The sequence below is a fragment of the Suncus etruscus genome, chromosome 14 (genome assembly GCF_024139225.1).
Source record: "Suncus etruscus isolate mSunEtr1 chromosome 14, mSunEtr1.pri.cur, whole genome shotgun sequence".
Lineage (NCBI taxonomy): Eukaryota > Metazoa > Chordata > Mammalia > Eulipotyphla > Soricidae > Suncus > Suncus etruscus.
This window is the reverse complement of record NC_064861.1, coordinates 51,659,757-51,686,514: the sequence shown is the minus strand read 5'-3', so window position 1 is coordinate 51,686,514 and position 26,758 is coordinate 51,659,757. Positions and strand designations below refer to the sequence as shown.

The 26,758-nt window shown below is 49.3% G+C and overlaps 1 protein-coding gene across 1 annotated transcript; it reads right to left on the bottom strand.

The window, feature by feature from the left end:
• Window positions 1-13,090: 13,090 nt before the first annotated feature.
• CX3CL1 (C-X3-C motif chemokine ligand 1) lies at window positions 13,091-25,093 on the bottom strand. The gene is made up of 3 exons (XM_049786132.1): window positions 24,774-25,093; window positions 16,837-16,957; window positions 13,091-14,732 (listed from the first exon to the last, which is right to left on the bottom strand). Exons 1-3 carry the CDS (start codon window positions 24,841-24,843, stop codon window positions 13,628-13,630), a joined length of 1,296 nt encoding a protein of 431 aa, XP_049642089.1. The 5' UTR covers window positions 24,844-25,093; the 3' UTR covers window positions 13,091-13,627.
• Window positions 25,094-26,758: the final 1,665 nt, after the last annotated feature.

The following is a 26,758-nucleotide window of genomic DNA, read 5'->3' as shown; positions in this document are numbered from 1 at the left end:
ATGATCTTGTGGCTCTGTCTTCAGAACACCCTGTCCTCCATCCACCCTGCTGGTCAACAAGGCAGCCTTGCATGGATCTGCCTTGCTGGGAATGTCCCTGGAACTTCCCACTGTACCTAGGAAAATTCCCCAAATACCAGGCCCCACCTGAGGCCACTCCCTGAGCAGTTCCCTGTTCCCTCTTTTAAACTATTGTGAGATTCTTCTTTCAGCTGGAATGTTCTTTCCCACCTGCGAGACTCAATTCCTCATGTTCCAATCTTTGTTTAAATGTCACCTTTCCTGACCTGCCTAATGATTTAAAACTTGTAGTTCACCCCACCTCTTCCTCTGCTCTAGGATTTTTTTTTTTTTTGGTGGGTTGGCTTTTAGGCCACACTAATAATGTTTAAGGTTTATTCCTGGCTTTATGCTCACATATCACTTCTGGAAGGGCTCAGGGGAACATTTGGTGGTACTGGGGATCAAATCTGTTTTCTATCTGGGAATTGAATCCTAGCCTCTGTCCTGTCTCTGCAGCCTTTCTGGCTTTACTTTTTTTTCTTGACGACCTTACCATCTTCTCATGCATTTCAGGCTCCTGGCCTCTTCTTGCAAAGCCAGATCCACAACTCTGGCTCAGTGCAGTGTCTAGCTCTCCAGTGTCTCTGATGATCAATGAATGTATCCTGTTTTATCTTTCCTGCTCATGCTCAGTGGCTCTGTGCTCTCCAACCGTGGAAATAGGACCCAAGGTACCAAAGTGGCCCTTCAGGAATCCAGGTTGGTGGGTCTAAAGGCATCAGGAAGAACAGGTGATGTTGGCCCAGGGAGTTGGGGCAAGAGGCAAAAGTTTCTCATCCCCCACTCCTGAGATGCCAGAGTCCTCCTCTAGCTGTTCTCTCTCCTGAGGAATTTGGAGCACAAAAGCAGAGCCTCTCACTAGTCCAGTGACCCTAAGAAGTGCTGGCTGGGTCTGGGGAGTAAATCCTGGAGCAGGAAATGATGGTGGAGGGTCAGAGAGTCTTTGACCCTAATTTGAGGACATAGAATTTCCCCCCAGGAAATGCCTGGGAATCCAGCTCCCTACAAAAAGGGGGATGTTAATTTTCATAAGCCAGAAAGGGAGCAGGAGAGACACCAAGGCAAAAAATGTACCACCCAGGGGTGGTACCAGAGAGGTGGTCGAGTGGGTTGGGAGGCTTCTTCCTCTCTTCCTCTCTTTCCAGAGCCTGATCTGATTACTTGGGCACAAAGGGAACAAGATCAGGGTTTTAGAGAAACTCAGTGAGACACAGACCCATCAGCCTGGAAGGTTCTGAAAGGCTAATTGTTCAGGGTGCAGTGGGAGGAGGTTAAAAAACTAATGGGGAGGATGAAGAGGGAAATACAGGACAGGTCAGAGCATTTGGCAGCTGGGAGGCAGCAAGATACCAAGTCAGGTCCTAGCCCTCACATCCGGGAGGAAAGAAATTTCTCCTACAAGGTCCTTTCCTTTATTACAAGTGGTGGTATGAGCCCAGGTGAGTCCTAGGAGACAGCAGTGACCTCTAGCTCACTAAACAAACATTTCATAATTTATCATACCAAAATCATGACCACTGCCATGAGTTTATCATAACCATTGGCAACCCAAGGACAAGGCCAGCTATGGCCTCAGACCCCAGGGTTTTCACTCTATTGAGGAAAGGAATAGGGAAGGGGGAGTCTGAGACCACAAAAAGAAAAAAGGAAGTTGAGGAGCTGCCTACTTATCCCTCACCCCCACACTTGCTTCCAAAAGTCTCTTTGCCATTTTGTCTTTTCCCTCAACAATCACTTTCACATTAGTGTGTGCTTGTTTCCTTGGCCATCTTAAATAAACACTTGTTTTCAATATCTCATGCTCTCCATAAAATATTTCTTGGGAAGACACAGGATCAGGGAGAAGGGGGGTTTGTATATTCATGCCCTGTCCCCCTCTAGCCTATGTCATTAGTCACTACTAAACTAACAAGTGAGAGATAGAACTGGAACCAGTTTCATGGCAGAGCATCTACCTTGTGGGTTGTGAGTTTGATCCCTGGCACTGCCTCACATAATGAGGCACTGATGTTTAGTACCACAGCCCAGGGTGTATCTGACCAATGAGTAGGGTGGCCCCCCACCAGCAATAAACAGCAATAAAGAGCAGGGAGAGAAGTAGAAATTGAAGCCAGGAAAGGCCTCCTGGAAGCAGTGACATTTAAACTGAGACCAAGGCTGAGTAGGAGCTGCCAGGGAACAGCAAGGATGGGAGTTATTTCAGGCAGAGAGAGGGCCGGCTTGTGACTCAGACTGGGGGATATTAACTTTCAGAAATTTCCCAGGAAGGTGTGGCCAAAGCCGTGGGCTGTGGAGTGAGCTTGCGGGATGTGTAGAACTGAGACAGAGCTGAGATCTACCAGAAAAACTGGAATCAGAACACGCCTTGTTTTGCACTCTAAAACTGTGCAGAATTCCAGTTATTATGCTGAGAGGTCCAGGTAAACCTGGCCAACTTCTGGTTCAAGGAGTCACCAGAAAGACTGGCAGATTCGAATCATCTGGTGGACACGGGTGCACTATATAGATATATTCTATATATTCTAATATATATATATATATGTATGTATGTATGTATTCTAGCAACTTCCTTATTACTAGCATCATCACCAGCTGACCTAAGCCCTTTGGATTCCAAAGCTTCATCCAACCTTTCTTTCTTCCATTTACTCTCTGAGAGTTCCAGATGATTCTATAGACAGCCAATCAGACTACAGTTGATTCTCCTCTTGTCCGTGAAGAGTGCAGATGAAGAGGAGTTAGAAGACGGAAGCCTGTTTGTCCCAGTTAAGAGACTCTTTTCAAGCCTGTTACATTTGAGACACGTTGCAGATTTTTCTCCAGCAGTGTTCAGGGACTATTTCCAGCTCTGTGCTTGAGGTCAATCCCAGTTGTGTTTGGCAATGGTGGGAACCATGTGGTGCCAAGAATCAAATCCAGGCTTCTTGTACGCAAACCATGTGCTCCAACCCATTAAGCTCTCTTTGCAGCCCTCTTCTGTTATTTACTTGTACCTACAGGTGTCTGACACATCACTGTTGTGAGTTCAAGCAACAGGGCACTTTTGCTTTCTGCTGGCTCTGTTAGTCAGGTTAAGGCTGGGTTGTGCTGCAGCAAATAAGGTCAAATTCTCAATGGCTTAAAAACAAAATGTTTCTTCATGATTGCTTTGTAAGTGTATGTATGTGTGTGTCTGTGTTTATCTTCATGAATGAAGGCTCTGACTCTTCCTCACTCTGAGAGGCAAAGTTGTGGTGTAATCACTTTCAAGAATGTTCCCAAGCTGTGTGCAAGGAGAACTAAGGACTCCCAAGGGTCCCCATGTACAAAGAAATGAGTCTTATGACACATGTTACTTGCACTGCAGCTTACTGGCTGTAGCTGGCCACTGGACCCTACCAACCCCAGGGCTAAAGAAGCCAGCCAGGAATAGTTAAAAGGCTGCCTCCAAGGACTTAGAAACAAACATTCCCATTCTGCTCAAGTCTAAGGTTCAGATGTCTTGAAAGTTTGGTTTCAATTAGTTGGGATGCATGAGCTTTGACCTTGCTGAGTAAGAGGAGAAAAGTTGTGTTATTTTGAATAGCACCTTTTAGCTTAGGAGGAAAAAAAATCCTACAAATTATACAATATTCTAAGATACTTAAGGACTCTATAAATTTTCTTCACTGGACTGAAGACCAAGAAGACTGCATTTCTTTTTTTTTTTTTTTTTTCTTTTGGTTTTTGGGCCACACCCGGCGGTGCTCAGGGGTTACTCCTGACTGTCCGCTCAGAAATAGTTCCTGGCAGGCACGGGGGACCATATGGGACACCGGGATTCGAACCAACCACCTTTGGTCCTGGATCGGCTGCTTGCAAGGCAAACGCCGCTGTGCTATCTCTCCGGGCCCTGAGAAGACTGCATTTCTTGCAGATAGCTTTTAATTCTCTAGTTTCATTTGGGTAGTCAATCATGGAATTGGATAGAAACAGGATATTTCAAACCCTTTGGAAACATCATCACAAGATTGTACATTCTGCCAGAACTCACTGTGGGCATGCCATTTTTCTAAATAATTGGCATGGGTTGTGTCATGGCATCTTCAGGAAGAAGTTGTGATCTTCTCATTCTAGAGAGAAGACAGAGACCCAGAGAGGCTAAGGAACTTGCACAGAGAGACCCTGTATTTTATTCTGTTCCTGTGTTGCAAGAACAGAAAAACCAAGAGGCCAACTGTCTTTGTTTATATCTACACACTCTCTCTCTCTCTCTCTCTCTCTCTCTCTCTCTCTCTCTCTCTCTCTCTCTCTCTCTCTCTTGTTTTTTTTTTTGGGGGGGCCACACCCAGTGACACTCAGGGGTTACTCCTGGCTATGCACTCAGAAACCATTCCTGGCTTGGGGAACCATATGGGGCACTGGGGGATTGAACTGCAGTCCGTCCTAGGCTAGTGCCGGAAAGGCAAAACGCCTTACCACTTCATGCCAATGCTCCAGCCCCCTACATTCTCTTCTTGAGAGGAACCAAGTTACCTAAAGGTGAAAGAGAAGGGGCTAGAGAGATAGCATGGAGGTAAGGCATTTGCCTTGCATGCAGAAGGACGGTGGTTCAAATCCCAGTAACCCATATGGTCCCCCTAGTCTGCCAGGAATGATTTCTGAGCGTAGAGCCAGGAGTAACCCCTGAGCACTGCTGGGTATGACCCCCACAAAAAAAAAAAAAAGGTAAAAGAGAAAGTATTTCTTCTAAAATACAATAAAATCCTCCTCAGTTCACTGGCCAGTGTAGTGTGAAGAAAAAGTCCTCAGAGACAAGCCTCTGGAATTTGTGTGAGCTAGGGAAAACACTGAATCAGACACTGGATCTCTTAACTCTCAGATGAAGAAATAGTATTTCAGCAAGACAGCATGCAGGTCAAGAAGTTGTGGCACACACACACACACACACACACAATTGAATCCGATGCACCTCTAAGAACAAAATCATGCAATTGACAGAAACATGGATGAAATTAAAGGGTATCATGCTGGTGAAGTCAGGCAGAAGGAAAGGGACAGATACAGAATGATCTCATTTGTGGAACTTGAATATACACAGCAGGGTAGCAACAGAGGGCCAAAGGCAACATATTGGGAAAATTGATCCATACAATTGAGTGTGAATGAACTTGGGGTTCTTTTTTTTTTTTTTGGTTTTTGGGCCACACCCGGTAACGCTCAGGGGGTTTCTCCTGGCTATGCGCTCAGAAGTTGCTCCTGGCTTGGGGGACCATATGGGACACCGGGGGATTGGGGGATTGAACCGCGGTCCGTCCAAGGCTAGCGCACCACCCGGCCCCCGAACTTGGGGTTCTGTGGGAGGAAAGTATATTGGGGGTCCTTGGGAGAGAGGATACATATACATGGATGATGGTTGTGGTGTTGGAATACTGTATATGAGAAACCATTATCAGTAACATTGCAAAACACAGAATCACAATTAAAAAAATTTTTTTGGGTCACACCCGGTGGTGCTCGGGGGTCACTCCTGGCAGTCTGCTCAGAAATAGCTCCTGGCAGGCACGGGGGACCATATGGAACACCGGGATTCGAACCAACCACCTTTGGTCCTGGATCGGCTGCTTGCAAGGCAAACGCCGCTGTGCTATCCTCTGAGCCTTATTTTTTATTTTGTTTTTGGGCCATACTCTGCAATACTCAGGGGTTACTCCTGGTTCTGCACTCAAGAATTACTCCTGGTGGTGCTTGAGAACACTATGGCATGGCAGGGATTGAACCTGGGTCAAGTGAGGCAAATGTACTATCTGTACACTGTACCACTGTACTATCATTTGAACCCCTAATTATTTCCTTAACTAATATTTTTAAAAAACTGGGGAAAATACAGTTGTTTTTTTTTTTTTTTTGGCCACACCAGGATTCGAACCAACCACCTTTGGTCCTGGATCGGCTGCTTGCAAGGCAAATGCCGCTGTGCTATCTCTCCAGGCCCAAAATACAGTTTTTTGAAGGAGGAAAATATGTGGTTGAGCAGAAGTGATAAGCCCATGTCCTCTAAGAAACAAGCCAAAGGTTTCAATGGAGTCACTTGTGTTAAACTACATGTCACCAAAACTTCCTTCAATTTCACTCTCTCCGAGAAAGGGGAACTTAAAACCTCTGCTGGGGAGTCACCTGCACATGTTAGTGAGGTCATCTGCCTGTGGTGCCCTTTCATTCTTTAAAAGAAAGTGACTGGCCACACCCAATCCGCTCTTACTAATGAAACTTCCTCCTCCAGCTCCCTTGGCACGGCTTCTCCTGGTGGCGCATTCCCTTTGACCATGGGGACCAAAAGCTGCCTAATTCTGACTCCTTCACGAAAGCCAAGCTCTTTAAAGTTTACTCAACTGAATTTTGTTTTTGAACAGCTCATGTAGCAGGGCTCCCAGACAACTATTTGATCAACCTCTTGCTGGAAATTCCCAGCCATTCATTCCTGTGTTTTTCTGCCTGATTTCACTCTTTTGGGGAATGCACAGAGGTTATAAGGGGAAGGAAGGCAGGCTCTGCCAAGGGGCATGACTGTGACTGTGAGAGCTGCTGCCCCAGGGACTCTGCAAGCCCGGCCTGCTGGATGGATGGGTCTGCTTTATTGTTTGTTTATTTTTTTAAATCAGAATCTCAAAAGGTGGGGAGCCAGTGCAATGGAAGGACAGAGAGGACACAAAGTTTGAAAGTATGAATACCGGGGCCGGAGAGATAGCATGGAGGTAAGGCGTTTGCCTTTCATGCAGAAGGTCATCGGTTCGAATCCCGGCATCCCATATGGTCCCCCGAGCCTGCCAGGAGCGATTTCTGAGCATGAAGCCAGGAGTAACCCCTGAGCGCTGCTGGGTGTGACCCAAAAATCAAAAAAAAAAAAAAAAAAAAAAAAAAGAATGAATACCCTGTCTGGAGTCTGAATCCATAGGTTTGAAGGTCACAGCTGGCAGTGCTGTTGGTGGAGGCTGTGCTCAGGGCTCATTTCCAATTGCGCTGGGGTTTTTCTGGGTTCAAAGTGGAGTGCAGGAATCTGCACATTAAAGAATATAGGGCTTCCTCTTTTGTTCTGGAGAAAGTCTTCAAGCCATATGCAAGACTTGTGACTGGGCAACTCTTATACACTTGGGTCCTTTGAAAGCCTTTCTTTGTTCATCTGTATGCAATGTGGATTCTACATGAAGAATGAGCTTGTGGACCTAAGAGATAGCACAATGAACAGGGCACTTGCCTTATACATGGCTAATCAGGGTTCAATTCCTGGTACTCCACAGGGTTCTCTGAGCTCAGAACCAGGAGTAACTCTTAGGTTTCTGGGTATGGCCCCAAAACAAAAACAACAAAATAAACCTTGGAGGCCCAGGGAATGGGGTATAAGGTGGTGGTGGGGGGTACATTAAAGAAACAAAAGCTATTGCTATTCTTGATATAATCAGAGCTCTAATGATCTACAGCAAGAGTTCAGAGTCACCCCCAAGTTTTCTTATTTGATGGGGAGGAAATTGAGTCTCCCCTGATGGTGGTGGTGATATGTTTTTGTGTGTGTGTGTGTGTGTGTGTGTGTGTGTGTGTGTGTGAGAGAGAGAGAGAGAGGTGGGGAGAGAGAGAGAGGTGGAGAGAGAGAGAGAGAGAGAGAGAGAGAGAGAGAGAGAGAGAGAGAGAGAGAGAGAGAGAGAGACTTCTGGTATGTATGGTGCTTGGGTGTATATGTGGGGAGTGATATGAGCTTTCTCTTATAGAGATTTTTCTGAGGCTGAAAATGTGCCCTAGCAGGAAAAGGCTCTAGAGGTGCTGGGAATGGGCAAGTAAGAGTAAGAGAAAGGTGAGAAAGTGGGGTTTAGTGCTGAAGGGAGAGCTATGGCTTGCGGTTCAGGGAAATGCTGAGATTGTAGTTTATTAAGAAGCAGCAAACTCAAGATTCCTGCTAGAACCTGAAGCCCAAAACTCTCTGGGGTTTGTGAAGCCAAAAGGGCAAAACCTAGGGCTGTCTTAGCCTCAATTTCCTTCTCCTATTTTTGGTTACTTGGATCCAGAGAAGTATAGGCTAACTCTAGTAAAATACAACAGAGGAGAGGTTGGTCAGTGGCAATGGCTGGGAAGGGGGGGCTGATGCAGAACCTGGGAGGCTGATGCAGAACCTGGGTCTCGTTTACACCTGCCCCATCTCTGAAAAAAACCATCCCAGCATATCCTTGTGCCATCTTGTTACAAATAGCAAAATTTAATCTTTTATTATTTTTTTTTGCCACACCCAGCTGCACTCAGGGGTTACTCAGAAATCACTTCTGGCAGGCTCGGGGGACCACATAGGATGCTGAGGATCAAACCTGGGTTCATCCCAGGTCGGTCACATGCAAGGCAAACACCCTAGAGCTGTGCTATCACTTCGGCCCCTCTTTTACATTTTTTTTTATAATGGTTGAATAGTTTTGCATTGTCTAAATGAACATTTGCTTGATCCATGCTTGATCCAATTATCATTCTTTTTTTTTGTTTTTTTTTTTTTTGGGCCACACCCATTTGATGCTCAGTGGTTACTCCTGGATAAGCGCTCAGAAATTGCCCCTGGCTTGGGGGGACCCTATGGGATGCCGGGGGATCGAACCGAGGTCCTTCCTTGGATAGCGCTTGCAAGGCAGACACCTTACCTCTAGTGCCACCTCTCCAGCCCCATCATTCTTCTTAAGCCTATTCCTGGGTGTTAGATTCTGTTGACTGCAATTATGAATGGGCTTGCTTCTTACTTTCCTTTTTGTTTTTGTTTTTGGGTCACACACAGCGGTGCTCAGGGGTTACTCCTGGCCCTACGCTCAGAAATCACTCCTGGCAAAAAAAAAAAAAAAAAAAAAAAAAAGAAAAGAAAAGAAGGGCCCGGAGAGATAGCACAGCGGCGTTTGCTTTGCAAGCAGCTTATCCAGGACCTAAGGTGGTTGGTTCGAATCCTGGTGTCCCATATGGTCCCCCGTGCCTGCCAGGAGCTATTTCTGAGCAGACAGCCAGGAGTAACCCCTGAGCACCACCGGGTGTGGCCCAAAAACAAAAACAAAAACAAAAAAAGAAAAAAGAAAAAAGAAAAGAAAAGAAATCACTCCTGGTAGGCTCGGGGGAATTGAACCCAGGTCTGTCCCAAGTCAGCTGAGTGCAAAGAAATGCCCTACCTCTGTGCTATTTCTCTGGCTCTCTTACTTTCCTTTTCTTCCTATTTGCATGGAAGATTTTGAACATTGGTTTTTGTAACCAGCCTTTTTTTTTTTTTTTTTTTTTGGTAATTGAGTCTTCTGGGGTTTCTCTATTTATTATCATATCAACTGCAGATAATGATACTTTCACTTCTTATCTGGATTTCTTTTGTTTCTTGTTCTTGTTCATATCTAATTGCTCTGCTAAAATATCAATACTAAGTTAAATAGAAGTGGTGAGAGTGGATAGCCTAGTCTTGTTCCTGATTTTAAAGAAAAGACTTTCAGTTGTTTCCTCTTAATTGTAATGCCTGTACCGAATGGTCCTCTGAGCCCATTAGATGTTGTCCTGAAGTCCCCTAAGAGCATTGAACCATCCAGCCTGGTTGGCCAAGCATCTACTGGGCCCTCCTGACTACTGTTTGGAAGTCCCCCCACCACAAACACACACAAAACCATTTATTGCTATGATTAATACGATTGTCTTCTTTTGTTTGATTGATAAAGGGAACACATTGATTTGCATATGCTAATGTTGAACAGACCCAGAATACATCCCCCATGGTCACTATGTAGTATAATTTGGATGCAGGTTGGTTTTTATAAAACTGTTTTTATTGATTGAGGTACTGTGATGTGCATTATTGTTAATGATGGCTTCCATATCCGTATTTCCAACACCGCATCCTTCACCAGTGTACCAGCCTCCCTCCCTCCAGGATCTCATGTCGGCTTCCTTTTATCCCTCCAGCTCCTAACAAATGCAGTTATATGGATCAGTTCTTTCTGTATTGCTTTTGAGCCTTTGTTCCTGCCTTGCAGTGTATCTTTAAGTCTCACATATGAGAGCTCATTCTGTATCCGTCCCTTTCCTTCTGACCGACTTTACTCAGCATGATAGTCTCTCGTTTTATCCATGTTGCTGAAAATTGCATGTTTACTTAGAGCTGCCCAGTACACCACTGTGCGTTTAGATGGACTCACTCTGATTTTGACTTGCTAGTATTTTGTCTAGACTTTTTACATCTATGTTCATCAGAAATATTAATCTATAGTTCTCTCATTCTCTTTCTCATTGTGATGTTCTTTTCTGTTATGGTATCAGGACAATATTAGTCTCATAAAAATGTATTTGAGGCCAAGTTTTTCTTCTTCTATGTTTAGGAAAAGAAAACCGGTTATTTTGAAGTTCTTTTGGAAAACCCATCTGGTTAAAGAATTCTGTTTTCTGGCTGAAGTCTCAAACATGTCAGGGTTGTGCTCTACCATTTGAGTCCTCTTAGAAGGTTTTTGTTGTTTGTTTATGGGTCACAAGTCCAATAGGTTCTAAGGGCTTACTTCTGGTTCTGTGCTCAGGGATCATTCCTAGCTGTGTTAGGGCTCAAAGCTGAGTTGGCCATAAGCAAGGCAATCAATCACCTTACCCCTATACTACCTCTCTCGCCCTCTATTGGAAGTTTTAAAGTTATGATTCCAATTTCCACACTTGGGATTGATTGATTCAGATTTTTTCTGTTTCTTCTTATTTTTATATTAATCTAAAAATTTATCTATAATTTTCTAGATTATGGATTTTGTTATTATATCACTGTCCAAAATAATCTCTTCTAGTTTTTATTTTTCCATAGTATATTATGTAATTATTCCTTCTTGTTCCTGATTTTATTAGTTTTCTTTCTTCTTTTTTTTTGGGGGGGGGTCACACCCAACAGTGCTCAGGGGCTACTCCTGGCTTTATGCTCAGAAATCGCCCCCAGCAGACTCGGGGGACCTATGAGATGTCGGGATTCAAACCACTGTCCTGCATGCAAGGCAAACGCTTTACCACTGTGCTATCTTCCCGGCCCCCTTCTTTCTTCTTTTAAAACTGACTAAAGGATTGTGGGTTTTAGGAATCATTAATCTTTTATTCTAGGTGTTATTTATTTATGCTCTGATTTTTATTATTTCCTTCCTTCAACTAAGTTTTGTTTTATTTATCATTCTTTATCATCCAAGTTGTTGTATCTGATTAAATTGTGTCTTTCGGCTTCTCTTCCCTTTTACTCTTGCTTTTGTTACACCCATACACTCTGATACCTGCATGTTCATTTTCATTTCCAGATCCTTGGGGCCTATTCCCAGCTCTGTGCTTGAGGGCAGTTCTCAAAGAACTTCATATAACGTTGGGGATTGAACCAGCATGGTTGTATGCAAGACAAGAGCTATCTTGTCTAATACTGTCTCTATTTCTCTGGCCCCAGATAGTCTTACATTTCTGCTTCAAGTTGCTCACTGATGCAGTAACTGCTACCTCTCATTTTTGTTGTTGCTTTTTAGGTCAGACTGGAAAGTGCTCAGGGTATATTCCTAGTTCTGTGCTCAGGGATCACTTTTTGGTGGGACCCGAGGGAATCACCAACAGTGGTAAATTAAAAAAAAATATTGTGTCATTGTTACTGAGAAAACAGGATGCAGTCACTCTGGGTGTGATAATCATGCAGTGAAATACAATAATCCCTTTCACCCAAAATAAATCAAGAGAGCAAAAGAAAAACGTGGCCCAGTTTGTTTCTTGGGTCATGGGGTTACCAGTGGAGGGTTAGTTTTTTGAGAATCTGAGTTAAGCCAGGGATGGAAGCCACGGAAGGTCTGTGTTTATTTAAACCCAGGCCAGTAAGAGGGCATGTCCTCCTCTCCCCACCCCTGCTGAGTGGGGCAGAGCAGGGTCTCACTGATGCAGTGAGACTGTCACCACCTTCCCACCAGGTCCCCTTTTCCTACCTGGGGACCACCTGGGCCTTCCTCATTCTAATCCCCAGACCCTTCGACCTCTGCTACAGAACCTATTCTAGAGAAAACACCTTCATTTGATTCACAAGACTTTTCCATTTTATTAGTAAAATACAAAATGGCACAGACATTGGTGACAGGGTTGGAAAAGCAAAAGGATCAACCAATTCCTTCCAAAGTCCTCCCCAAATTGTCCTTGTCCATGTTCTGTTCAGGGGAACTCAGTTCACCCAAGCAGGTCTTGCTGTCCTTCACTGCTTCCTCATAAAGGAGCCCCCACAAAAGGAGGCCTCCTCCCTTGAAGGCTCTCCTAGTCTGAAAGAGCTCCCCCAAAACCCTCAGACATGTTGTAGCCCCAGGAGCCCATTAGGAAGCCCCTTAGAAGCCAGATCCAGACATCTTGAACTGTGTCCAGCAAAAAGTGCCAGGCTGGGGGAGGGCTAGGCCCAGTCCTTCTCTGGTGGGGGACAAAGGTAAGCTTCCACAATCCCACTAGAGCCTCCTGAATGTGGCACCTTCCAGTTAAGTCAGCCCCTCCAGTCCTCCCAAGTCCTCAGCCATCTTTAATGAGAACCAAGCCTTGGCACTCACAACCTCTCATCTGCAAGGGCCCAGAGCCCATCAGGAGTCTGCCAGTAACCTCAGTGTCTAGGGTGGATTCCAGCTTCTGAAAAGTGTCCAGGTGCCCTGGCATGGCGGGGAAATGATCTTGGAACCCAAGAACAGTGTTTTCTGGGAGAGAGAAGGGGCCCCAGACCACAGCAAAGATTTAACCAAGGATGGACTCTGGTGTCAGGGCACACGAAGGAGTGTGGCTGTTTTCTGCGAGGCCTGTGGTCTGGCACCAGGCGGTCCCCATGTCCCTGGGATCTGAGGATCTGTTCAAAGCCTGGACAGTGTGTGTTCCCGAAATCCCCTTTCAGGTGGTCCTGGGGCTTTTGCTGTCACTGGAATGGGCTACGGGGGGCAGTGCCAAGTTTGCCCTGGGCTGGGTGGGACAGTGGGAGATGGGGTCGGCCTCAGTGGGAGCCTATCAGGGCCCCTCCGGCGCGACTTCCCTTTTTTCTTTCCCAGTTGGGGAACTAGAGGTATGAAAGCCTGGGGGAAGAGTGGGGAGGGATGAGGGGAGCCGAGCTTTCCCCTTAAGAGCCGGGCTGGTCCCTGGCGAAGACTGAGAGTTGAGGCAGCACCCGGCTCCCCACCACGGGGACTCGGGCTGGGCCGGAAGCAAACCCATGAAACATCACACTAGCCTCATGCAAGAAAAGTGGGTCCAGCTGGGACACGGGTGCTGTACAGGGGTGGGGTGGATAGCACCGTGGGGTGGGGTGAACCAAGAAACACGATGAGGGAGGGTCAGGGCAGGAGGGAGGGTCAGGCATTCAATAAATAAGTATTGGTGGGAGTGGCTCAAAGGGACCCTCTGACCAGCCAGCAGCAGAGGAAGATTTCCAATATGGGGACAGGGAGCTCAGAGGCGGCTCTGTCCTAGGAGGTCAAGGGGGTCCCTGGGAGCTGGGAGCGGACCCACCTGCCGTCCCCACTGTCCCCGCACAGGGCAGGCCCTTGGAGGAGTGGGTGTGAGAATGAGGCCCCTGTGGCTGTCTGAGGGGCATGGCCACCTGTGGCCCTCACACGGGCACTAGCACGTAGGAGTTGCTGCCGCAGCTCCGGGGCACATAACGCAGCCCTTCCACCATCTCCCCAGCCATCTTGCGTGGGCAGCCCTGCAGGCTCTGGTAGGCGAACATGGCCACCCCCACGCAGAAGAGCAGGCCCAGGAAGGCCAACAGCCCCACGGCCTGCCTGCGGGTGGCCACCTGGGAGTCAGGGTACGGTGTTATGAGCACACCCAGCCGCTGCGGGTCTACTGTGGCGTGGACCGTCTCCTCGGCCTTGGGGGCCCAGCTGCCCGAGGCCACTGGTTCCCGGCTGGGGTCCCATTCGGAGGAGATGGGGCCCGCTGAGATGTGGGGGATGCTGCCAGACCCCATGAAAACACTAGGGTGAGCTGAGACAGGACCTGTATCCTGGGGCCCTAGGGAACCTTCTGGCAAGAGGTCCTGGGCCCCTGCTCTCTGGCCTGTAGGCCTGATGATATCTTCTGGGACTGAGCGGACAGTAGTGGGGAGCTGGGGAGAGGGGGCCTGGGAGGGGGTGGCCTGGGAGGGGGTGATCTGGGGAGAGGAGGTCTGGGAGGGGGTGGCCGGGGTGGAGGGGGCCTGGGTGGGGGTGGCCGTGGTGGGGGTGGCCGCGGTGGGGGTGGTTGCAGTGGGGGAGCCCTCAGAGGCCTTGCTCTCAGCCCAAGGCTCGGATCCGGCTTGGGAGGCGACAGAATTGTGCCAGGAGATGGCCTCGGTGGTGAGGGCATTGGAGCTGAAAGGCGGGGCTCTGGTAGACCCAGTGGATGCGTCCCCACCCAGCCCCTGGGCCACAGAGGGGGACCCGGTCTCCCAGGAGGCAGCTGCTCCTGCGCGCTGCTCTGGGGTGGTGCCCGAGGCCCTCTGAGCCTCCTGGCCACCGCTCTCCCCTGGGACTTGGGGCTCTGTGGCTGCCGACCCGTCCATTCTCCTGGCGGACAGCGTGGTCCTGGGCTCCCCCATGCCGATCTGCTTCTCAAATGTGCCGCCATTTGGAGTGAGGGCAGCAGCCCGGCGGTCTAGATGTTCCATGGCTTTCTGGACCCATCTCTCCGCGGGGTCAGCGCACTGGAGTTTGTGCTTCCTGGTCTCCAGGCTACAAGGAAGGAAGACACAGTGATGCCCAGAGGCTGCCCAGAACAGTGGCCGCAGATGAGAGTCCACCGAGCTGGGGCTGGGGCTCGTGGAACTCTATCCCAGATCCCTGTGTCCTCAGCTTAGAAAGGAGACCAGGTACCTTTAGGGTGACGGCTGGTCCCAGAGAAAGTAGGGGGCTTAGGTACTCCCCCAGATGCACCAGATGTGGTGCATTTCATGACTTTTCTGGAAAGCTCTAACAAGCTGCAATCCCTACTTCTGTGCTATTGAAGGAACAATAGTGGGGCCAGGAAGGCAGCTCTTAGTGGTGGGGCTAATCGTGTGAATAGCCGGGCCAAGGCCCTGAGTTTGATCCCTGGCACATGGCACCAGGCACTGCTGGGCCTGACTTCGGTGGCCCCCAGCATCCTTGGGAATGAGCACCCACGTGTAAGGCTGACTTCATTAGATCCAGTACCTGCTGGAATGCCCCTCGGATGTGAGCAATGCTGGGGAGTCGCCCTCAAAGGAAATAAATAAAACGATGAAAACATCTGGCCCAGAGCAGGTGGTAATTGTTGAAAAGAATAAGTTGATAATGAGATTGTGGGTGCCATGTAGGCAGGGGAGAGGGGCCATTCTGGGTGGGGCTCTGGGTAGAGGGTTCTGGACAGAGGGTTCTTGGTGGGGATCCTGGCTGAAGGTTCTGATTCGGAGTTCTGGGTGGGGTTCTAGTTAGAGATCCTGGACTAAGGTTCTGATTGGGAGGCATTTACAGGTGTTCTCTAGCCCAGATGTGTCTGTTAGATCAGCGGTAACCTCCAGGGCAGGGAAGGACTATGTGGCTAACCCCGTCTGTGAGTGTGAGTATGCCCTCTTCTGCTCATCCCCCATGGCTATACCCTATATGAAAAGACCCAATGATGGACCCAGTGCCATATGAATCGGTTATGTTTTGTTTAGTTTTTGCTGTACTCAGGGCTTATTACTGGGGGGCTTGGGGGACCATATGGGGTGCAGAGTATTGAACCCAGGTCAGTGTGTGCAAGGTGAGAGCCCTCCCTTTTGTACTGTGGCTCCGGTCCCTCCATTCAAATCTTGAGCTTCCGCTGAAGCTGCAGAGAGCTGAATCAGTTGAGACCTCAGCTCTGTGCTGACCCTTTTCACCCCATTTCACAGATAGGTCATGTCCACGGGGCTGGCAGCAGTGAGCGGGGCCCCAAAGAACCTCCTGAACCTCCTGCAGGTCCTCACAGGCTGCTGCCCCAGGGGCATAGTCCCTCTCTGAAACTTCCCATTTCTCCTTCCCCTAGAAAGCAGAAACCAGATGGGTGGTGGTGTGTGGGATGGGACAGCTGCAAGCTCACCCCACTTGGTAACAGCCAGTCCACTTCCTCTAGCTGAACTTGGACATTCCAAGACCACATTCCCCTTCCTGTTGTCATGCCCCTGTCTGGCTCAGGTTAAGTGAGGGCCCAAAGGTCAGTCCTGAAGAAATACTGCAGGGCAAGGTGAAGGGGCCCAGTGCCCCAAGAGAGGCCCCAGAGCAGCAACCAGGAAAGCTGAGAGTCAGGTCTGGCCAAGGAAATCATCTTGGCTGGACTCTCCTCAGCCTCAGAGAATTCCTGCATCCTCATCTGCCAGACTCAGATACTCATCTTCGCTTACCCATTGTCCTGCTTCCCAGAACCCTGACAAATGTTGCCGTTAATCCATCTCCTTTCATCCTCCCTCGGCCACCCACCAGAGCTTAGGTCTTGTGGCTATGTGTCCCCTAACTCTAGTCTGAGAGACAGGGTTGGCAGTGATGTGTGGGAGTCAGGAGCCTGCATGGGGAGATGCCCCATCTTTTCCTCCCATGAGATTTAGCGGGTTGGGGGGCTGTGTGAGATGAGCCATTTCCCGGGAGAAATTCACTCCTTGGTGGCTGCTGTGAGCCACACTGAACATTCAGGAAGCCGCTCCCCACCTTGACCACGTGGCCCAGATACTCAGGAGAGGGAAGCGCATGGAGGCGCATGGTCAGGAATGGGCTGGGGTGGGGAAGTGTCCAGGCCTAGAAGTGTGGACTGGACCATGCCCCAGGGCCGCGCGGGCATGATGGCCGGACAGGTGGTACCTACATGATGGCACGTTTGCCACAGGATTCTTGGTTTCGCTGATAGTTGATTAGAAGCTCCACCGGGATCTCCGAGGTCATCCTGTTGCATATGATGTTGCATTGCTTCACACCGGGGGGTTGTCCTGAGCCACAGAGGCCATGGGTCAGAGGAGGGAGCCCAGGGGAGCTGGCGACCCAGCCCTGGGCCTTCTGGTCATAGCCACCCCACCCCAGTAAGGTCGATGTCCTGCGTGGTCTTCAGGGTTTTTGACCTCAGGACCTTTGACCTTCTCTGTGCCTGTGACTCAGATTCCCCACTATAAAATTGGGACAGCAAACAGATCTACTGCCTATTGCTGTTGGTAGGCTGAATGCCTACATGTCCTTCCTTTGCCAGTTCCTTTTGCTTGGCGTGTCGCCTCGTCATAGGTCAAGAGAGTTTGACAGTGTCAGGACCGGGCCTGAGGTCACATGGGACTAGCAAGGGATAGAGCAGGCTCATCCCTTTTGCCTTTATTCTACTAAGTTACTGCCTGGCATTGGGCCCCCACCTGACCTCACACACACCCTATTCCCCCTCTTAGGCTGAGCAGGGTTCCCTGAGCCCTCTCAGACATCTCTCAGGGCCTCTCCTACATCTCATACCCACCCACCCACCCATCCATGCCATATGTGGTACATGTGTGTGCCCCACCCTCCACCCCCAGGACACATAGCTGCAGCAGGCAGCAGACCAGGTGCAGAGAGTCTACATTTGGGGACTTTTGCTGGGCTATGAAGAGCCATGGTGGGGGTGGGGCAGGTGCTGGGGGTGAATCTGGAGCCAGCAAGACTGAGAGAACTATAGAGACAGATGGGATTATCATGGGTGGGGGTGCACTGGGGGTTGTAGAGGTCTACTGGGGGCTGGACACTACCTAGAGCCGAGAGAAACCTGGAGAGGAGTAGGAGGGTGAAAAAGGCCCTTTAGAACACAACATTGAAGGCGTTTGTGTTGTCTCAATAGAAGTGGAGCTGGGGTGTGGGCCATGAGAATGTGCCCATGTTTGAGATAGCCAAGGGCAGAAGCAGCAGCATCAAGACTCTGGGCTCACATTCTAGACCTGGGCTTCCTGGGCAGTGGGTGCAGAACAGTGAGATGCTGATAGCAAACCAGGCTCTTTGGCATCTCAGCTGAATTCATGCAGGAGCCACTAAAACGCACACTGGGTATGAGCAAGTACATGTGGGTCCCACCACCCAAACACACAGTCTGTCATGTTCTAGAATCTGTTGTCACCTGTCCTGTCACTTTGCCCCCCCTACTTTAGACTTTAGACTGCTTGGCAGGACCATCACAGGGCAGCATCTGGCTAGGGGGATCCCCAGCACTGAATCCTATGTCAAGGTCACTTTTCCTCTCTGAAGAAACAGGATGTGAAGGTCTAGGCTGCCTGTCTCCCCGCTTCTCCCCAGCAGGACCTAGAAATGACTCAGCTGCTCTCCTGCTGAGCAGAGCCAGGAGGCACCCCCATTCTAGGGTTCCATGTCTTCATGGGCAGCCACAGCCAATGGGAGGCCTGAGTGACTTGGGCCTGGGAATGGGTTGGGGTAAAGGTGGGTGGGTAAAGGACGTTGAGGGTATGCAGAGATAGCAGTGAGGAAAGGCAGTTGGCTCTTTCTACTCTATTTCCCAAGACAAGATGTGCTTGACAAAACCACAAAATCAGCCTCTCCCCCAAAGACACCACCATAGGTTCTAAGAGGCCCTGGCTGGGCTGTTTTTGATTCTGCCAGCAAAGGTTTGTTTGTTTGTTTACTTAGTTTTTGGGTCACACCCAGGATGATCAGAGTTTACTCCTCACTAAGGGATTACTCCTGGTGAATTTGGGGAAACCATATGGGATACCAGGGATCAAACCCAGATAGGCTGTGTGCAAGGCAAGCAACTTACCTTCTGTACTATCATTCCAGGCCATTCTGCCAGTAAAGTTTGTGTAACTGACTTTGGGGTTCATTTTGGAGAGACCTGGGGTTTTCTTTTCTGTGGCTAGAGATGTTTCCATCTGATCACATATCCATTATTATCTGTCCCAGGAGTGACAGGAGGGCAGTGACTTCTCTATCTTGCTGACATTATTTCCCAGCATTAAGCACAAGCTATATTCTCAGTATTTATTGAATGAGATAATATCTCAGTCTGCTTATCCCTTCACCCATACCCCCACCCATCCATTTATATGTTCCCTTTTGTCAATTACCCGCTCATCCTCCACCTGCACATCTGTCTACTTCTCATCCATGGCAACTCACCCCCATCCACCCCTCTATTCATCTGCTCACCCACCTACCATCTGTCTGTCTTCTCCCCCTCCTCCATCCACTCATACTCCTCCATTTAACAATCTCTCCAACAATCCACTCATCCATTCATCTAACCATCTAACCACCCACTCCACCCACTCATCTATTCCTCCATTTCTGAGTTCAATTCAAACAATTGTTTGAATTACTTTTTTGTTTGTTCGCTTGTTTTTTGGGCCACACTTAGCTGCCCTCAGGGTTACTTACTCCTGGTTCTGGATTAGAAATCACTCCTGAAAGGCTTGGGAGACATATGGGATACCAGGGATTGAACCCGGATCAGTGCATGCAAGGCAAATGTCATACCCACTGTGTTATTGTTCCAGCCCCTATTTGCACTACTTTTGAGAATTCACAAAGACCCAGATCTGAGAATCTGGTCTAGCTCCTCTACTAAGCTCCTAAAGAAAAAGATGGACACTATTTCTTCCCAGGTAGTCTGGTATGAGCTGAAAATTCTGGGGCCTTCTCAGAATGGGTGAGTGAAGATTCTTCTATCTGCCTTAAGGCACAGCAGCCCACATCCATGTCCCTATAACCTGTAATAGAAATAGTCTAGTTCCGGGGTCGGGAAGGTGGTGCTAGAGGTAAGGTGTCTGCCTTACAAGCGCTAGCATAGGACGGACCCGGTTCGATCCTCCGGCGTCCCATATGGTCCCCCCAAGCCAGGGGCGATTTCTGAGCGCATAGCCAGGAGTAACCCCTGAGCGTCAAACAGGTGTGGCCCAAAAACCAAAAACCAAAAAAAAAAAAAAAAAAAAAAGAAAGAAATAGTCTAGTTCCACAGCTGAATTATACCAAACTGCAATCCACCAAGTTTGGTCCAAATATATATATATATATATATATATATATATATATATATATATATATATATATATATATACATACATACATGCTGGGTTGTGTGGCCTTGTGACACTTCAAAATTTCCTACTAGTATCAGCCCTCTAGGATCATAACAAACCTGATGGAAAAGTTACATAGAAGCCCACCAAGCTCAGTGAGTCTAAACAGTAACACAGAAGGCTCAACTAGCTAGCACCAGTCACTACTCAATACTCAGACACTGACTTTAATAACATCATGGAGAGATATAAAAATTATTTTAAATTGACCCTTGTTGGTCTAAGTTTGATAATTCCATTTGCTTTTGTGCTGTAATAGTATGAAGTAAATTTGTGCCTGCAAAGGGACAGGCTAGGATGGTGGGTGTGAAACTGGGGACACTGGTGGAGGGCAGGTCACACTGGTGGTTGAATTGGTGTTTTAACATTTAATACCTGAAACAACTATATTATTAACAAATTGGCAGGCTAGTACATGTGGCTTGGTGGCAGAACATATGCCTAGCATGTATGAGATTATTGGTTCAATCACTGATTGAACCATGTAAAAAGAAAAACCAAGTAAACAAAAACAAAACCAAAACAAAAGGAAAGAGGGAAAGAGAAGTAATCAGATTTGTGGTTTTTTGGGGGTCGGAGAGATAGCATGGAGGTAGGGCATTTGCTTCGCATGCAGAAGGGTGGTAGTTCGAGTCCCAGCATCCCATATGGGCCTGCCAGGAGCGATTTCTGAGTGTAGAGCCAGGAGTAACCCCTGAGCGCTGCCGGGTGTGACCCAAAAACCAAAAACAAACAAACCCCCCCAAAAAAAACAAAACAACAACAAAAAATCAAATTGGTAAATCATGGTATTATTAAAAAAGAAGATGACCCAGCTTTCTGGTTCTTACTGGATCTCTTTCTCCTACAGGCACTGGCACTGAAATTGGAGAGCAGTCCCCAAATATTATCACATTGCTGTGTTTGCTCAGCAGCTAATAGATGCTGAGATACCCAGATCCCATACTGGGTTCTATGAGGCACAGTGACATGAACAAGATCTGTCTATGACCTTTCATAGCTCCAGGCTGATGTGATGGACAGCTAAGACACACTCTAGAAAAATTAGACCTTTTCTTTCTGTTTTGTTTTTAGGCCATACTAGGCAGTGTTCGTAGCTTATTCCTGGCTCTGCACACAGAGATCACTCCTGGTGGGCTTGACGAACTATATGGGATGCTGGTGATTGAACTCAGGTCTTTCACGTGCAAGGCAAGTGGCCTATTATTGTTCTAGCCCTTAATCAGATCTTTTTTTTCTTTTCTTTATTACTTTACTTAAACATTATGGTTTATAAAGTTGTTCATAATGCAGTTGTTTCTGAGATTCAATGTTCTAGACAAGATCTTTTCTTTTTTTTTTTTTTACAAGATCTTTTCTTAATTAAATACCTACCATATATTGTACCCTGTACTCAGAACCTGTTTTTATTAATTCCCCACATCCCTGCCAGGAGAATATTATTAATATCTTGCAAATACAAATGCTGGGAACTAGAGAGATTAAGAGACTTTCCCAGATCCACACAGCTACTTAGGAGCAGAATTAATAAGTATCCCAGATTCTAGGCTGCCCTAAATGCCAGACAAAATACAGTGTTACAGGAATGGAGAGATTGCAGAGTGATGTGGGTGATTGCCTTGCATGTGGCTGACCCAGGTTTGATCCCTAGCATCCCATATGGTCTCCGGAGCCCACCAGGAGTGATTCTTAAGAGCAGAACCAGGAGTAAACCCTGAGCACTGCCAGATGTGACCCTTAAACTAACCAACCAAACAAACAAATAAACAAAACAAAAGAGAAATAATATTCCAGAAACTCTAGGCTTTGCATGTGGGAGAGGCTATTTTCAACATCAAGTGATCAAGGGCAACTTCTAGGAGGAGGTGGCTTTTAGTTGAAACTCTAGGACAGCTAAGCAGCTTATAGGCTGATAAGAATATCCCCAGTCTCTGGGGGTGGTTCCTAGTGGGGGTTTGAACCACAGCTTCATTTGAGGTGTCACTCAATAAATTGCTAATACATTTTTAATTGTTAACTTTACAAGATGACTCTGAGAATCAAGATTGTTTAAAAGCTGAATGGTTAGAGCTGGCTTCCTTCATGACAGCATCTCAGACATTTAAGACCTTAAATGTCTTTGCTGGGGAATGGCTGTGCGTGGCAGGAAGCTTAGCAGGCCCCCGACTCCATCCAACTATCCATCCACCCAATCCACTAGCACACATCTGCGTTCCCGTCAGTCAAAATTATGGGGATGTCTTCTAACCTCCAAAAAAAGGTCTTCAGAACTCTTCAAATGTCCTATAGAGACCCAAATACCCATCCTGTTAATGGGGCTCCCCCATCCCTCCCTGTGTCCCCCTTCTCTAAGAAGCTTCCCCCATGATCACCCCCACTTATGGTCACCATACTCTCACCTTGTTCTTTCTCTCCCTATTAAAAAAATATTTTGGGGGGCTGGAGAGATAGCAAGGAGGTAAGGCATTTGCTGTGCATACAGAAGGACAGTGGTTCGAATCCTGGTATCCCATATGGTCCCCCGAGCCTGCCAGGAGCAATTTCTGAGCATAGAGCCAGGAGTAACCCCTGAGTGCTGCCGGGTATGACCCAAAAACCAAAAACTAAAAAAAAAAATTTTTTTTTTATCAGAACACATTTTCCCCCTCCCCTTCTAACAGAGCACATTGAGGGCTGATTTATTCCTGATAGCGTCTGCTATGGTGGGTCAATATCAGCATCACAATGGCTGCGCTCAGTGGCTCTTCCTTTCATCGATGTGGTCCCAGCACCACCAAGGGCTCCAGGCACCTGGCAGGCTCCTAGGATGGATTTGTTAAATGCATGATCCCCAGGCACAAGGAAGCCCTTTGTGGCATGTGCAGTCTTAACCCATGGGGAAATAAAGACATTTATTTACATTTGACAGTGATCGGGAGCTAGTGCTCTGGGTTTTTCCTCCCTTCTTCTCGCCTCCACTCCCCAGCGCTAATCAGGGCCAACCACAGCGTTTTCAAACAGGTTTCTTTTTTTTCCCCCTTTCTTGTCGGGGCTTGAGTGGGAGGGAATGCGTCAGAGCGCAGGAGAAGGAGTCTCAGCGCTGACTTGATCTGCAGGTTTGTTATATAAAGCCGCAGCGCTCCCACCGTACAGCCATCAGACCCACATTTGGGGGCAGCGCAACTGCCGTGCCCCCCTTCTAGATGTCTCTCTGGCTTCCAACCCACCTCAGTCACCCCCAGTCTAACGGGGGCTCCTAGGCGCTGTCTCAGAGCCATCAGTGCAGATGGCGGGGAGGAAGGCCTGGCTAACTGCCTGGTTCTACAGGAGGAGAAACTGAGGCACTGAGTAATTAAAAGGCAGGTAGCTCGTGGGCCAGTCTAGGACCATAATTAGGACAGGAACAACGGACCTGGTGCCTCAGCTTTTGGATAGAGCACCCTCCAGGATCCCAATCCCCTTTCCATCCTGGCAAAGAACCCCCAATTTAGTCACCTCCTCCTGCCATTTCAGAGCCCAGAGAGGCTCCAACCTCAACCACTAGGAGACCATACTGGGGTGTGGGGGTGTTTATGGCAGACTCAGGAATATGGCTGAGGCATAGCCTCCTCCATCTGACTCTCAACTTCCAGCGCCCCCTCAAAAAAAAAGCCCCCCACCCCCCGTGGCAGGGTTACAGCTCAGGGAGTAGGAAGCCAGTAGAAGTAGCTGGGACACCCCTACCCACCTGCTCCCTGTCCTAGAGGAACCTGGGAGGCCCTTGGCTCCACAGAATTGGAGCTGCATCTATTGGGGAGAGGGTTTGGTTCTCCCTGCTTGCTGTGTGTCCTCAAGCAGGCTGCTGGCTCTCTGGGCCCCCACCTACCAGATAGCCTGAGCATACCCCTCTGACCCCCCCAGTGGACAGACTCCGGTGGTTGCCAGCCGCTGTGTGCAGTGGGGAGCACACATGTGTGCTCTCTCCTGCAGCTCTCAGCGCCCCCTGGCCCCTTGCAGGCTGGGTCTCTGCGGTGGGCCTCCAACCCCGCTGGGCTCCATCTTAGCCATGATGAGGATGGAGGCCTGTTTTCCACCAGCATCCCCCACCTTGCCCAGCATTCCCAGGGGGAAGAACACAATGGTGGTGGTGGTGGGGGGCGCCCAGCATTCCTGGGGGGGAAGAACACAATGGGAGGGGGCACAGCCAGGAACCCAGTGATGGAGGGACTGAGAGACCCACGGATGGGGGCTGCCGACCTGCACTGCAGACCAGTCCCATCCTAGAGTAGCAACGACCTTGACTTCCACGCATCCAACCCCTTCCTTTGCAAAAGCCTGAAATCCCTCTAAAGACCCTCTCTGGGGTTGGGGCCAGAACCCTGACTCAGGCAGGGGTCAGTTTAAGGTTCTATGATTTACACATTAGCTCTGGCCCAGCGGCCACATCAGTGGAGACACTCCAGGGGCCTCTTCTGGCTCCCCCAGCCTTCACCCTACAGTCACCCCCACACCTGTGGGGGTCCATCACGTCCTGTCTGGGGTGGGTGCTGGGTGCAGAGGCTCCCTTCTGGCTGGGCCAGCTAGGGGCCACCTCCAGGGATTGAAGTCTTCCTAGTGGGAGGGTGGCCTTGCCCAAACGCCCTTTGGCACCCTAGCCCCCACCCTCAAGGGCTGCCACGACCCTCGGCCTTACCAAAACAGGGAACTGGGGCCCCCCCACCATAACTCACACCCTCTGCACCCCACTCACCCTCCAGTAACATAGTCAGATGGCAGAGGGCAGTCAAGCGGAACAGCCAGGAGAGAGGCGAGGGAGCCATGGTGCAGGGTCCAGGCGGGGGTCCAGGCGGGGACGGGGCAGACCCCGGGCCAGCGTCCGCTCGGTGCTCGGTGCTCGGTGCTCGCTGTCCCCTCACGCGCCGCCGCCACCGCGCTCCGTGGCTTTTATAATGGAGCTGAGCTGCCGTCTGCCTGCCTCCGCCTCCTGCTCCCCGCAGGCGGTGCGAGGGGCGGAGGGAGCAGCTGCTGGATTCCTCAGGATGTTGCCAAGGAACCAGCTCGGTGGTGAGTGAGGGTTTCTGGGGGGCTGGGACGGGGGACGCTGCGCACACCCGCTTGTGCACGGTGGACGCCGTCTGCGGGCCGCAGGATCTCTCTCTCTTCCCGCCCAGGGCCAGGCCGCCTCTCAAGGGACCTGGCAGCGCCTCAGCTCTGGCCGGGTTCCAAGGTTCTAAGTGGACTGTAAAGGGAAGGACAGAGGGACAGAGGGACATACAGAGGTGTGTGTGGGGGCCTGGACAACTCTCCCTCTTGCCCCCATCTTGAAAGCACCCATCATCAGGACTTACTCTTGAGAATCCCAAATCATCATGCCCCCCACCTTGCCATCCCGGGCTCCCCTCCCCAGGCTGGCACTGAGCTAAGCAACAGCAGGCACAGCCAATTCGGAATGACCTCACTCAAGTTTACGTCGACAGAGGGGAAACTGAGGCATATTTGAACACAGAAGTCACCTCCCGCTGTCTGAAAAGGATTGGATATCAGAAAGGATCTGGGCATCCACCTTCCCCTTGGCACTCACCTCCTCTCAGTCCCTGCTCTCCTGGTCTGCAGGACTTCTCCCCAGGCGCCCAGGACTGCTCTGGTCTAGTCCCACCTAGTCTAGGACTGCGGCTTCAGCCCCCACCTCAGGAGGACCGAGTTCGGCTCATCTTGGAGGATGTGTGGAGACTTTGCACACTTCCAGGTCTTCCTCCATGAGGTGGTGGCATAGAACCAGGCAGACTCAGCCAGCAGTGCTCACATGATGCAAACCCCCCCCCCCCCCGCAGGTGCAGATCCTTACTTATTTGGGGGCCACACTTGGCTGTGCTCAGGGCTTACTCCTGGCTCTGCACTCAGGGATTGCTCAGGGCTAAGGGGACAAAATGGGGTATTGGAGATTTGGCCCAGTGCAAGGCAAGTCCCCTCTGCTTTACTATCACTCTGGCTCTTAAGTAGCCCTTTTTAGTAACCACCATACAGCCTGCAGCCACTGTGGATCTATTCACTTGCATACAGGCTTCTCCGGCTGCTGTCTAGAGGGAAACCAGTGTGTCTAGGGGCCACTGACTGGGACTGACTACAAAGCCAGCTAGTCTTGGGGAGCTGGGCAAGGCCTGGGACCCATCTTTCACCCAGCACAGAAGGGGTGTCTGGGGTGCAGTGTTGATACTGGGTGCTCCTTGAGAGGGAGGAGTAGGCTTGGACCAAAGTCCATGCAGGCTCTGAGGTTCTCTGCCCTCTCAAGCAGCTGGGAAACAAAGTCTTCACATTTTCTTGGGCCACCACCTTGCTTTACAGCTGGACCACTGAGACCCCGGAAAAGACAGATTGATAAAAAATGGGAGTGCTAGACTCCCTGCTCTAAATATGGGGGAGCAGAGGACAAAGGGCTAGGGGAGGAGAAGGGGAAGTAGAGAGAAAAGATGAGGGGAAAGTAGGAAACCAGGTTTCCCAGGGCTGGTGCCTCCAGACTCCCGTTATCTTCACAGATCAAAAAGAATGGGGTGGGGAGTGTCTGGGCCAATATCTGGGCAGGTCCTTGCTCACATGTTTCCTTGGCCAGGACTTTTACACAATTGTAATGTTGATAAGAAAACCCACCAGCCACCCTGAGCACACTATGGAAGACCAAGTTCTAGTCTCCTCCTGCTTAAAGCCATAGTTTCTCAGAATTGGGAAGTAGGAAGAAGG